This window comes from Eptesicus fuscus, chromosome 12 (assembly GCF_027574615.1).
Source record: "Eptesicus fuscus isolate TK198812 chromosome 12, DD_ASM_mEF_20220401, whole genome shotgun sequence".
Lineage (NCBI taxonomy): Eukaryota > Metazoa > Chordata > Mammalia > Chiroptera > Vespertilionidae > Eptesicus > Eptesicus fuscus.
The window spans coordinates 7,531,826-7,544,983 of record NC_072484.1 but is presented as its reverse complement, the minus strand read 5'-3'; the positions used below and the strand labels follow the sequence as shown (position 1 = coordinate 7,544,983).

The following is a 13,158-nucleotide window of genomic DNA, read 5'->3' as shown; positions in this document are numbered from 1 at the left end:
AAGCAGCTTGCCCTTCCTGCCCAGAAGGGTGGCCCCTGGGCTTAAGGAGACACCTGCTGTGAGGCGCACTTCACGCCGCAGCGCCCCCTGGCATCGTGCAGCCCAGCTCCAGCTGAGCCCAGGCTTCGCTCAGCTCCTCCCCAGCCCTGCTCTCTTCCCGCCTTTCTGAAGGGAGTCCTCCCTCGGTATTTCACATGCATCGGGATCAATCCCGTCTCAGGCTCAGCTCCAGGCAGCCTGGCCCAAGGCAGCACTTTTATATGCAGTAGGTGCGTGTGCATATGCAAACGTACATGCGCACATGTGGTCTTCCTGTGAGCCCACACACAGGAAACCTGGGAGGAGCTGGGAGAGAGGGCAAGCTGGAGGAAGAGCACTGATTTTTTTTTTTTTTTAAACTGGGAAAGGTAAAGGCATCTCAGACATAGGATGTGAGAGACCTGCTTTAAAAGTGGAAAATTACAAGATGCTTTAGATGTCAATGTATTTTTTTTATTAAATCAGAGAAAGAAAGATACAGTACATGATATCAGCCAATCATATACGACTTTTGAATTACATTTTAATAGACTGGTGGTCCTATTTACCCCTCTGTACAAGTATTAAAAAAACTCCTGTGTGAATAATCTTCTGTAACTTTTTAATAAGGGGGTTACGGGGAGGGTTTTACCAGAGCACATCCGAGAACATTAGGGAATTACAGACAGACCGGAGACAAGTGCCAGACAGAGCAGATGAAGCAAGTCCCTCAGCCATCTGAGAGACGTGAATAACACAGGGACACAGGAGGCAGGATTCACACGGAGCCCTGGGCGCCCCCTTGTGTTGCAAAATAAACTAGCAACTTCATTTATTTGTGTGTGTTTTTTTTTTAAGTTGTAATCCTCGCCCTTGTCACTGAGCCTCAAAAAAGCAATGGTTTACCCAAACCGTTTCAAGCCCTCTCCAGTCAATCTGGCCCCTCTTGTCAATAACGTTCAAGGACCCTGTGTAAAAAACAACTCTTATTCATTCCTTTTTTCACTCCTCACACATGCCACTCCAGGAAATTGGCAACCTCCCAATACGGAGCCCATGTCCTCCCTCCTTGAAACGTGAACTTAAACAAACAGATTTTCCTCTCTTCCTGGGTGAGCCCGTTTACGACAAACCATTTCTTTCCTGCAACTTGTCGCTGCCATGCTTCACAGTTTAGCCAGAAGGATTCCTTCACCCCACCCCACCACCCACTCTCTGACCTGACGAGTTAACCTGCTAAGCCATCCTTACGATTATTTACCAGCAAAGATCGGACCAGAGACGTAAATAATACACCTCAATGTACAACAGCTCAGGCTTGGTGTGTAGGCAGCATTTCATTCGATGGCCATCAGAAGAAAAAATATATACATGGCGTGGGTTGGGGAGGAGACGGATAGGGAGGAGGCATCTTGGAGGCAGGAGGACGTGGTGGGAACTGTGGCGATTTGTTTACTTGGGTTTGCCAACTGGTCCAATGGATACGGGGTCTGTTTGCACTTGAGCGTCCAACATCCGCTTTGGTCCCTGGAGAAAAATAATCAGAAAGTATGTCCTAATGAGGATCTGTAATATCAATAGCAACAACTGCCATTTATTTAGCACTTACTCCATGCTAAGTTCTGTGTTCAATAAATGCACCTTACTCGCCAGTGGTGGGTAAGAGAATGGTCTCCCATCGGATGCCCAAATTCAATGCCTTGTTATATTACTTTCTAGCTCTGTGAAATCTTAGACAAATAACTGGTTGTGCTTCAGTCAGCTTCTTTCTTTTCTTTTCTTTTCTTTTTCTTTCTTTCTTTCTTTTTTTTTTTTTTTTAGAGAGAGAAGCATTGATTTGTTGTTCCACTTATTTATGCATTCATTGGTTGATTTTTGTTTGTGCCATGACTGGGGATCGAACCCGCAACCTTGGCATATCAGGACAATGCTCCAACCAACTGAGTTACCTGGCCAGGGCCAGTTTCTTCATGTTTAAAATGGGGTGACAGCCCTGGCTGGTGTGGCAAGGTTGGCTGAGTGTCATCCAGTGCACTGAAAGGCTGTGGGTTTGATCCCTGGTTGGGGCATGCAGGAGGCAGCTGATCGATGTTATGCTCTCACATTGATGTTTCTCTCTCTCTCAAAATCAATAAATTATTGTTTAAAAAAATTGTGGCTGATACAAGTCATCGCAGATAATTGTTCTAAGATAAAGTGAGTTTGTACTTGTAATGCATGTAGCACCATGCCTGGGGCATAGAAAACCCTCCATGATTATAGCTCATGTCAGTCACCCTCTCTAACCACTTTCTAACCACACTGTCTCCACCTGCATGGAGCTCTGTGGACTGCTGGCTGTATCCCGGTGCCCAGCACATGCCCAGCACACAGTAGGTATCACCTGAATGTGGCTGAATAAACTCTAGGAATCAAGTACTATTATTACTGTTATTATTATTATTTAACCTTTTCTGTCAAGTATAATTTACATACAATAAAATTAATCCTTGTTTTTATATAGTTCTATGATCTTTGACCAACACAAGTAGCCATATAACCATCACCAAAACCAAAATATGGCGTTCAATCGCTTACAAATCCCTAGGCCCCTTTGGAGTCAACCCCTCCCCCAGCCCCAGACACTGGTAACCAGGGGCTGTTCTCCATGCCTAGACTTTTGCCTCTTTCAGGATGCCATAGCAATGGGTCACAGAGCATAGAGCTCTGAGTCTAGCTTCTTTCATGTAGCTTAATGGGTTTGAGATTTATCCATCTTGCTGCATTATCAGGGGTACTATTATTACTGGCCCTGTTTTACAGTATAGCAAATATATTGTAAGGTAGTATAGTATGATATGGGATAGCATATATAGCCCAGTGAAGTACATATACCCTAACCCTAACCCAAGTGCCGATAGTATATAGAGTGAAGCACATATAGTAAAATGCATATAGTATAGAGTAGTATAATAGATAGTATATACAGATAGTATTATGTAGTATAATGTAGTATAGGATAGTATACTATAGGATAGTGTATATTGAATAATATATTATATATACATACATATAGAAACCTAGTATGGTTAATATAGCATAGTATATTATGATATAGTACAGTGTAGTAAACCATTGTATATATAATATAAATATATATAGGGTAGCACAGTATAGTATAGTATATACAGGGGTGGGCAAAAGTAGTTTTAATTGTATTTTTTGTATTGAAAATACAATATTTAATAAATCCATGCATCCATCCATTTATCCATCTATCCATGCATCCTTTTCTCCATCCACTCATCATCTACTCATACATCCCCTCATCCATCCATCCATTCACCCAAGCATCCATCCATGCTCCCCTCTGCCCATCCACCCATCATCTATTCATACATCCCCTCATCTAGCCATCCACCCACTCATGCATCCATGAGGCATGCATCCAGCCAGCCGCCACACCGGGGAGGACAGACATTTGCCATGACAGATATGGTCCCGGCCCTCCCAAAGCCAATAGCCTAGGGAGGAAACAACTGAATAGACAGAGATGAAGAACACAAAAAGGCTGATTAAGTATTTAATGTCTGGCCTCCTCTCATGCCCACAAGGCTTCCTGGGATGGAAGCAGCTAAATTTAGTCACCTGTGCACCCAGCCCGCAGGGTCAGGCTTAGAGCAATCTCCCCGGTGTAAATTCTTCAAGGCTCCGTTTGGCCACAGCCATCAATGCTTCTTGTCATCCCCTGTCCCTGCCAACATCTCCTGTCCTTGCTTTCTCTCATCCAGCCAGACTGAACTCCAGTTCTCTGCCACCTCTCCAGCATGCCTTGGCACCTGTCTTCCCGCTGCCTGGCACACATTCTGCCTTCAGACCTCCCCTTGTCCCTCTGTCTGCAGACTAGTTTGAGACTCCACTTCCTCTGAGAAGCGTTCCCTGACTCCTCTCAAGGCCAAGGCCAGGCCACGCCCTCACCCTCAGGGTCCCCTCACAGGCCTACCTTCTGCCTCCCAGCTGTTGCCAGACTCTGCACCCCCACCCCATCCATCCTGCCAGGACTGTCACTCCAGACAGCAAGGCCTGTGTCCACCTTCTCTCTCTGTGCCCAGCACAGCGCCTGGCACAGAGCAGGTGCTTGATAAATACTGTTGGACAAATGTCCCGCCAGCCCCTAGCCAGTGAGGCGGGAAGCTCACCACTGGCCAGAGCCCAGAAAGAAATGCGGAAAGCTCCACCTACCAGGCCCTTGAAGAAGCCCCCGAGGGACTGGCGCCGCTTCTCGGGTCTCTTCTGGGGCCTGTCCCCGTTCTGCAGCGCGTTGGCCTGGGCCACGGCCACGGCCGGCTCCGCACACGCGCATGGCGCCGGCTCTTTGGCTTCCTGCTTGTTGTTCCGCTGCTTGTTGCTCTCGGCCACCGTCTTCTTGTCCTTGGCGGAGCCCTCCTTGCCCTTCTGGCTGGCTCCTGCCGGCTCGGGCTCGGGCGGCGCGGTGGCCTTCTGCGGGGAGTGCGTGGCCTTCTGCGGGGAGTGCGAGGTCTACAGCAAGTTCAAACAAATGCATCTCAGTGGCTGCAAGACAACTCTCAATAAATATGTCAAAACAGAGCTATTCAAACGTTGGATGGGATCTAGGTTTTCATGAGTCCTGGGTGAAATGAAGAAAAAAAAATAAAAAGAAAACCAAGAAATGCACCAATATTTATTATGATATAGTCACAGTAGGGGACATTTATTTATTCATGTAATAATTTGTTAATTTCATGCTTTCCCAGCAAGCATTCTTCTTCCTTTTTCTGGTACTAGAACCTGGGTTTTCCTTGGGGAACCACTCTTCCCTCTTGTCTATTCCTTAGGGTTTAGGCCAGTGATGGGCAACCTTTTGAGCTTGGTGTGCCAAACTTCGCCAAAAAACAGCATAACTCGGGTAGTGTGTCACTTTGAGGAAAAAACATTATTTCGCAAATGTTTCATCCTCAGGAGCAGCAAATGTTTCATCCTCGGCATGCGGCCGCCTCAGCGGCCGCGTGTCATCAGAAATGGCTACACGTGTCAGTGCTGACACGCGTGTCATAGGTTCGCCACCACTGGTTTAGGCAAACAAATGATAACCCTGGTCAGGAGCACGTGACCCAGCCTGGCCAATCAAACCATTGCATGTGATTGGGCTGCTGTGATTGGTTCAGGATGGCCAAGCAGATGAAAACTGAGCTAACCTCAGAGCTTCGTTCAAACACCTGTGTGAGAGAGTCCTGCTCCTTTTCTGCTGGGTTTAAAGATAAAAGCCTGCAGCTTCCAGAGCCACGGGCACTTCCAGGAAAAATATGTTTGAAAAGTTAGCTAACACGGAGGAAAGCTGAGAGACAGGAGAGAAAGAGCCCACCTATTGATGGCATTGTGTGTGCGCCTGGATCTAGCTGTTCCTGAAGCCCTTCATGCTAATGCTAGTTTGGAGATGTTTCTGCACCTGCAACTGCATGCGACTCTGTTCTTGGAGATACCGTTTCTATTCTATGTCTACCATGAAATTGTAGAAATCATCCCTTTGCTTCATAAAGCAGTGATAAAGGAGATGATTGTTTTATTTTTAGTTTTGAGCTTACATCCTTTCATGCTAAAGTGAAATGTTTATAATCCTATTTGGTTTCTACAATTTGGAGGGATGAGGCTGTAAAATCCAAAATTCTAGAGAATACTGGGTACATTACAGACAGATTAAAAAAAATCTATTAGGAAGTAAAAGCCTTTTCTCCACAATTTACTTGAATTGAAATGCCTACAGGGGCCAGACAGATAAAATAAAACATGACCGAGGCTACAGGTAAGAATAATTTCATGGAGACCTTATTCCCCCAGTTGCGAAACCATTGTAGGGACAAGGAACAATTTCTCTAGGCAGTGGTCGGCAAACTGTGGCTCGCGAGCCATATGCGGCTCGTGAGCCGCGGTTTGCCGCTCTGTTGACTAATGAGTTTGCCGACCACTGCGTAAGGCATTACCCTTACCCAGAAGTTTTGACTTCAGGTTAAAGACAGTACACTATTAAAATGTTTTTTAAGTGTTTTTCCCTAAGGCAGTGGTCGGCAAACTCATACTGCTCTAGCGTAAGAAAACACCAGTTCAAGCAATGCTGTCTTTGATGTTAGGGAGACAGTGTGGAGTAGGGGGACTGTGGTGAGCTGTATGTCACATGCCCTGGTTAAACAGCTGCTCAGACCCAGCCTCGAGATGCTATGTAGGATTACAGCCCAGTGTAATCGTCAGATCTGGTTTTTCAATGGAAACTTAAGATTTATTTTTTTAAACTGTGACATATGTGCATTTTTAAGTACTGACTTCTAAGTTTTAAAGCGCTGTTTACAGCAAACCACAGCCCCAGTACCCTGTGAGCCACATTTGACCTACTGGGTATATGTTTACTATCTCTGATTTATGAAGTTATTACTGTCCCAAGGACCAGAGATTCTATGACAAGGTGGCAGGTTGATTGAGAAGGAGCAGCCGGAGTGCTGTCGCTGAAGGGCTTCAGGAACAGCTAGATCCAGGCGCACACACAATGCCATCAATAGGTGGGCTCTTTCTCTCCTGTCTCTCAGCTTTCCTCCGTGTTAGCTAACTTTTCAAACATATTTTTCCTGGAAGTGCCCGTGGCTCTGGAAGCTGCAGGCTTTTATCTTTAAACCCAGCAGAAAAGGAGCAGGACTCTCTCACACAGGTGTTTGAACGAAGCTCTGAGATTAGCTCAGTTTTCATCTGCTTGGATTGAACACATCCCTTGGAAGGAAGTGGGAAGACAGCCAAGTCCCCAGGCCCGAGGTCTCTGCAGGTTGCAGCCCCCGGAGGGCAGCCTCGCCTTCAGAAAGCAGCATCAGACACTCAGTGCACCCGAGAAGCTGCTCTGCAACCGGTGTCCTCAGTATTTCTGTCGGACCCCTGCTGCCTACGTTCTAGCAAATGCTAAGACACAGAAGTCCGAATACAGCAGACAATGAGCCAGAGGCTCCCAGTCAAACTACAGAAAAGACCAGTAACCAGTGACCCCATTCAAACAGCTCACCACTGTTTTTGTTGCATGGAAGGTTTTAAGACACAGGGAACAGCTAAGAGCTTGGTGTCTGAAGTCTAAGGGACCAGGTTCTAGTGCTGTCACAGCCTTGCTGTGTGGCCTGGAATAAACTGTTCGGTCTCTCGGCTTCCTCATCTGTAGGGGGGTGATTAAAGAAATCATACCTTGTGCCTCTGGGAAGACTACATGAGCTGGTAATGACACTGTGCTGGGCCCATGTGAATGGCCAAACATAAGGGGGCCAATCGTCTGGGTTTGTTTGAGTATTGGGGTGGGGGTGGGGCGGGGTTCAGGACATGGAACAGTTTTAAAACTGGGAAAGTCTTGGAGAACTGCTCATCTGATTTAACATCGCCAGAGGTGATCCCGAGAGACTGTGTGGATCCGAGTGCCGGTACAGAGGAGGCACTCAGGAAATACTCGTTGATTCGAGTCCCCCTGTGTTGTTTAGGTGAAGACTTCAAGGACAGGGAGGAATTTTCCATGTGGAGAAGAGGGAAGAGCAGGTGGGAAAGCTTTGCAATAAGAAATAGCCGGGGATCTGTGGCTTGTTCCTGCTTGTATCTGCAGAGCCCATTAATGCTGATAGGTAGTAGGCGCTTTACCTGGAGACATTGAATGAGCTGGCATGGTTGAGGATTGCACTGGAAATGAGGCTGGAAAGAACCGAGAGCGTGACAGCCAAACCCACCACCGAACCGAGTTCACCAGTCACTTACTTGGTAGCTGGAGTCTTTCCCATTTACTTCTTCTGAGTGGGCGATCCCTCCATCCCCTTTCACTGACTAAAATAACAAACAGACAAGGGCCTTTCAGCTACCGTGCGCACAGCAAAATAGAGTACGCAAAGGCAGTTCTGATATGGGTGGCCGCAGTCATTCGTTGTTGAGGATCAGATCAAGACAAATGGCAGACCAAGTGGAAATGGATTACTTATGAGATACACAATTTCCACATGGTCTGCACCCAGAGAGTCTAATTAAGTTCAAGTGTCAGCATCCAAAAACGACAACAGCAACACAAGTCTTCAACTGTAGGCTTAGGTAATTCTGGGATCAATAAGTGGTGATGAAAATACCAATGTTGGAACCAGGAGGTGACTGAAAACAGTGACGAATGCATCAATGAACAAACAGGTGGCCCAAAGGTGCAAACATCCAGTTATAAGATAAGTACTAGGGGTGTAATGTACACGAGAGACGACAGTGACCTCTGCTGGATGATAGAGAAAAGTTGTTAAGACACCAAGTCCTAAGAATTCTCATCACAAGAAACATTACCCCCCCCCCCACCCCCCCGCCATTTCTTTTCATTGTACCTGTATGAGACCATGGATGCTAACTAAACTTTCAAACCTTTATGCTGTACACCTGAAAGTCATACAGTGATATATGTCCATTATCCTATCTAATCAGGAGGGACTATGCTAATTGACTGCCAAGCCCTCAAAGATGGCAGCGCACACAGCTATAAGATGGCGGCGCCCAGTCCCTTCAGCCCCGCTGGGGCGGCAAGCACATGGCACGTGCCTGACTCCAGAGTCCCTCCATCCCCTCAGCCCTCTAGCTGCCCAGGGCCGGCCTCCAGAGTCCCTCAGTCCCCTCAGCCCCCCAGCTGCCCACAGCCAGCCCGAGGTGCAGGAAAGCCTCGATGGTGGCTGCCCAGCTGCCCAGGGCTGCCTGAGGCTCAGGTAACCAGGGCCGGCCAAGGCTGTGCTGCCGGCAGTGGCAGCAGCAGAGGTGTGATGGGGGCATCGCCTTCCCCTGATCACCGGGTCGCCTCCCAACCCTGAGGGCTCTCGGACTGTGAGAGGGGGCAGGCCAGGCTGAGGGACCCCCCTCTCCAGGGCATGAATTTTCATGCACTGGGCCTCTAGTATCTTAATAAAACTGGAAACAATAAAAATAAAGTAGATGAATAAACAATTAAACCCCTGGTAGCCTTTTATTGGTGACATTTGGAGGTCCTTCATCGCTCCTTCCCTCTCTCCCTCTGTCCTTAATTACTTCTTTTATCCCTTGTCCATTCTCTCTATTCCCCTTCTCTCCTCTGGGCAGAACTCCTCTCCAGAGACGAATTGGAATAGTTCATGTTGGGCTCTGTATTAAAAGGACCATAACCACAGAAACTTACTTTTTCAGCTGTCAAAAACAGCAGAGCTCCTGCTTAAAGAGACTAAAATTCCTTCAGAGACAAACACTTTAAAGAACAGTCTGAAGACTCCGAAATCATTTCAGAAACTTTCCAGCGTGATACAGAGCAACTTTCTTCCCGGGGTTTATTTCTGCTCGTGATCGTCAAGGCGTGGAAACGGGACCTGGTTGTGTCATCCAAGCCTTGGGTATTCATAACATTATTTTCGGTTTCCTTTGCAGGGTCTACATTCTTATTGCTTGATACTCTGAGGCACGTTTGAACCATTTCCAATACATATATCTCTTAGGTACTCAACATTCTCGTGGGGACGTGTGGTGTGTATTTTGAGGGGAATGTTATCCAACCCAAATTGAGATTTACAAGAAAAATTGGGAAACCATTTTAATTTAGTGTGAGCATATCAGCAACACTGTTTACTTGACCGGCCTCACTACAAGACATCCAAGGAACAGGACCTGCCCGAAATTTCCAGGATAAACAAAGGCTATGAGTCCAAACTTGGTGTTTTACCAAGATGCCCACTTGAAATGAAATTGGACAATTCAGACAAAATTACAGTGGCGGCCAACTTCATTTTAGTGACAAAGTACATTCAGAAAACTATGTCTAAGCTTTACACCAGCCATGTATTAATTCCTCTCCTTTTGCCTTGTAATTTCAAGAGAGTGTAATTTTAGGGAATCTCAGGTAGGACCACGACATAAAAGTGATGTTTGCTCAGAAAGCATTTCTAAGAGAATCACCAACACGGAGCTATGGTTGTCCAGTCTCCAGGTAGTCTCAGAGAAAACCAGCTTCCAGGAGAAGCCAGGAAGCAGAAATAGCACGAGTATAAGGGCGAATCAACAAAAACTGAGTCTGAGCTCTGGCTTGGCCAGTTAGCAGCTCTGTGACCTTGGGCAGGTCGCTTCAGCCCCGAGTCTCTGTGCCCTCACAGCAGGGCAGGAGGAGTGCTTGTTTCACAGGGCTTTTATATTAATAAGTGAGTTGGTACATGAGATGTGCATATTAGCACAGTGCCAGCCACACCATTTGCACACAATAAATGGCAGCTATTATGACTATTAATAACTGAGAAGTGCAGAATTCCTCCCCTTTAAGAGTAGAGAGAAATGCAAACTGCTGGTGAAGACAGAACTTGCCCAAACAAATGCTGCTTCCAGAAACCCTTCCTTAATGAGCAGTTCAGCATTTATATTTCATATTCAGGAAAGAATTTGAGATCAAGAACTTTGGCTAGCCTGACCGGCGTGGCTCAGTAGTTGAGCGTTGACCTATGAACCAGGAGGTCAGGGTTCAATTTCCGGTCAGGGCACATGCCTGGGTTGCGGGCTCGATCCCCAGAGTGGGGCATGCAGGATGCAGCAGATCAATGATTCTCTCTCATCATTGATATTTCTATCTCTCTTTCCCTCTCCCTTCCTCTCTGAAATCAATAAAAATATATTAAACAACAACAACAACAACAACAACAAAAACCAGAACTTTGGCTAGGAAACTCTTGTGTTTTGTTTTATAATTACCATGACAAACCACTGTCTTCCCCACCCCCTTCCAGATAGTAAATTTCAACAGGTTTTCTTACACTCAATAGATTGAATGTACTTTGCCCAACTCTGAAGCTCACAGTCTTTCTTACTTAAGCCTGAGAATGTTACTCTACCCAAGAGTTTCTTACAAAACTAATGGTCTAAGGAGACTGGAGGAGGATTCAGTGGAACAATGTATATGACACTAATTTGGAGGAGGAACGTGCTGTACTTTTCAAGTACAAGGTGCTATTAATATTGACAAATGATAGATCTGTATGTCTCTATTTCTCTCTACCACCTTTATGGTTTCATCTGCCTACCTGGTTTGCAGGTACATGAATACAGTCCTCTACCCACTCACTTTATAAAAATATAATGCTTCAACTATTCAATTTCTTGACATACAGTTGACTTAATGCATAGAAGAATCATTTTTGATTGGGGCATGACAGATGTTTCAGCTGTTCCTTGCAATTATTTTGAAGATCTGTAGGAGCCCACAGGGTCTTTGTGAAGTGCCATATCTACCTGTAATGTAAGTACTTACATGAGTCTATTTTTCCCCCTCCCTGAAATAAAATTATTTGGGAAAAAAATGATATTCTTTTTATTTTTACTTTTATAAGGTTTATTTCTGGAAGGAAAAAGCTCTCTTTAGAAATGAACTGGGCAATGCATTTATTAAAATAAAAACTCAACCAAGAGTTACTTTGTCATAGGATGGTGAATGCATTATCTGAAGGAAAGTTAAGGGTGACAAAGACTAGAAGGTAGAAAATCAATGACCTGATGACGGGAAACATAGCTTACAAACAAGGAGATTCATTTGAAATTGAGTTTTCTCTTTTACTAAATCAATTATTTAAAAAAACTACATTATGTAATAATATCTAAAATCAGTGGAAACATTTCCTTATTTTGCTCAAAAAACAAAACAAAACAACAACACAAAAAACAAAGAGCGCCATAGGGATGGACCAGGTACTGTCTCTATTTTCAAGCCCTTAGAGCAGTTTATTTTTTTCTTCCTGCACAAATACAAACACCTTTTAAATATAATCTAAATATTTGGAAGCCATTAAATATTATCTAAAAATATTTCCTCAAAATAATTGCCAAAGCTGACTTCCAGGAGGCTACACTAAGGGCATATTAACACAGATGCATAAAAGTAGGGGGGCAGGGGTGTTCATGCCAGTTAGCGAAGGAGGTGAGACCTTGTGTGTAAGACACATGGTTCCTGCTCACTGAATGTGGCAGAGAGAGAAAAATAAATGCTTGTTTTCCTCATTAGCTTTCTTCTCCACGAGGACAAGAACCATGTCTACTGATGCTCACGGCTGTATCCCTTGTGCCTGAGTAAAGTGGGTGCTCAATAATTATTTGTTCAATAAGTGAATGAATGAAATGCAACAAGCTGGAAACAAACCGATTGTCTACCAATAGAGCAAGGGTGAATCAGAGTCTAATAAGTCCAAACGATGAGACTCAATGAAGTTATAAAGGATGATGTGGCTCTGTATCAGGGGCTTCTAACTCAAATCCCACAGAGATAGGGCCAGCGACATAAATGAGTGAGCTGGGCTGGATGTGACAATAGGAAGTAGTGGGGATTGTGGTAAACTAGAAAACCCAAGTCTTTTGTGGATTTGAATTAATCACACTATCTCTCTATAAAAGCCTATATATAAAAGCTGCCCCCTGGTGGTCAATGTGCTCCCACAGCCAACCTCCCATGGCCGGCCAACCTCCCATAGTCCCTCCCTCCAAACTAGGCAAGACAGCCCCGATTGGCCCCGATCGCCGGCCAGGCTGAGGGACCCTACCCGTGCATGAATTCGTGCACTGGGCCTCTAGTCTATAATAATAAAAGTGTAATATGCTAATTAGACTGGACAACCAAACGACCTTCTGGACGAAGCCGGGGCTGTGAGGGCCAAGCCCCTTGCACAAATTTTGTGCATCGGGCCTCTAGTAGTAATATAATGAAAACAAAACAGACTGTAAAACAAGGGTCATTAGGACATCTAGAATTTTAGGGGAAATTCCAACAGTCATGGAAGCTTTGGAGTTTACACATTCAAAGGAATAATATTTAAGCTCCCAGGCACCACCCTTTTATTGGGCAACAGATATTAAAAACAATGGACATTGTGAGACCTGACACTATGAATCCCCTGAAGTCTGCTTCGGAAAATAAAAGTCTTCTACCTCTATCCCTATCCTATGGAAAATCAATTCCAAAGGACTTTTGTTTCCAATTTTGTTCTTCTAACAGTTCAGATTACCCAGTTTCTACTGCTAGAAAATATCACCAAGCAATGGATAGCTCTGGAGGATGAATTTAAGTAATGTGGGACTCATTAGAGTTTAAGGATTTGTTTTGAATGGATAGTTTACACATCT

The 13,158-nt window shown here is 45.1% G+C and overlaps 1 protein-coding gene across 5 annotated transcripts in view; it reads right to left on the bottom strand.

Annotated features, from left to right (window-relative positions):
* Positions 1–1,470: 1,470 nt before the first annotated feature.
* Positions 1,471–13,158, bottom strand: part of BCAS1 (brain enriched myelin associated protein 1) — a 60,003-nt gene continuing 48,315 nt past the window's right edge. For 3 of the 5 annotated variants that reach the window (XM_054724155.1, XM_054724156.1, XM_054724157.1), the window contains 2 exons: positions 4,240–4,515; positions 1,471–1,545 (listed from right to left, as the gene is read on the bottom strand). In XM_054724155.1, the coding sequence (XP_054580130.1) occupies positions 1,471–1,545; positions 4,240–4,515 (351 nt within the window). Of the gene's footprint in view, positions 1,546–4,239; positions 4,516–7,782; positions 7,849–13,158 lie in introns of all 5 variants that reach the window. The other 2 variants (XM_054724153.1, XM_054724154.1) reach the window with 1 other exon arrangement.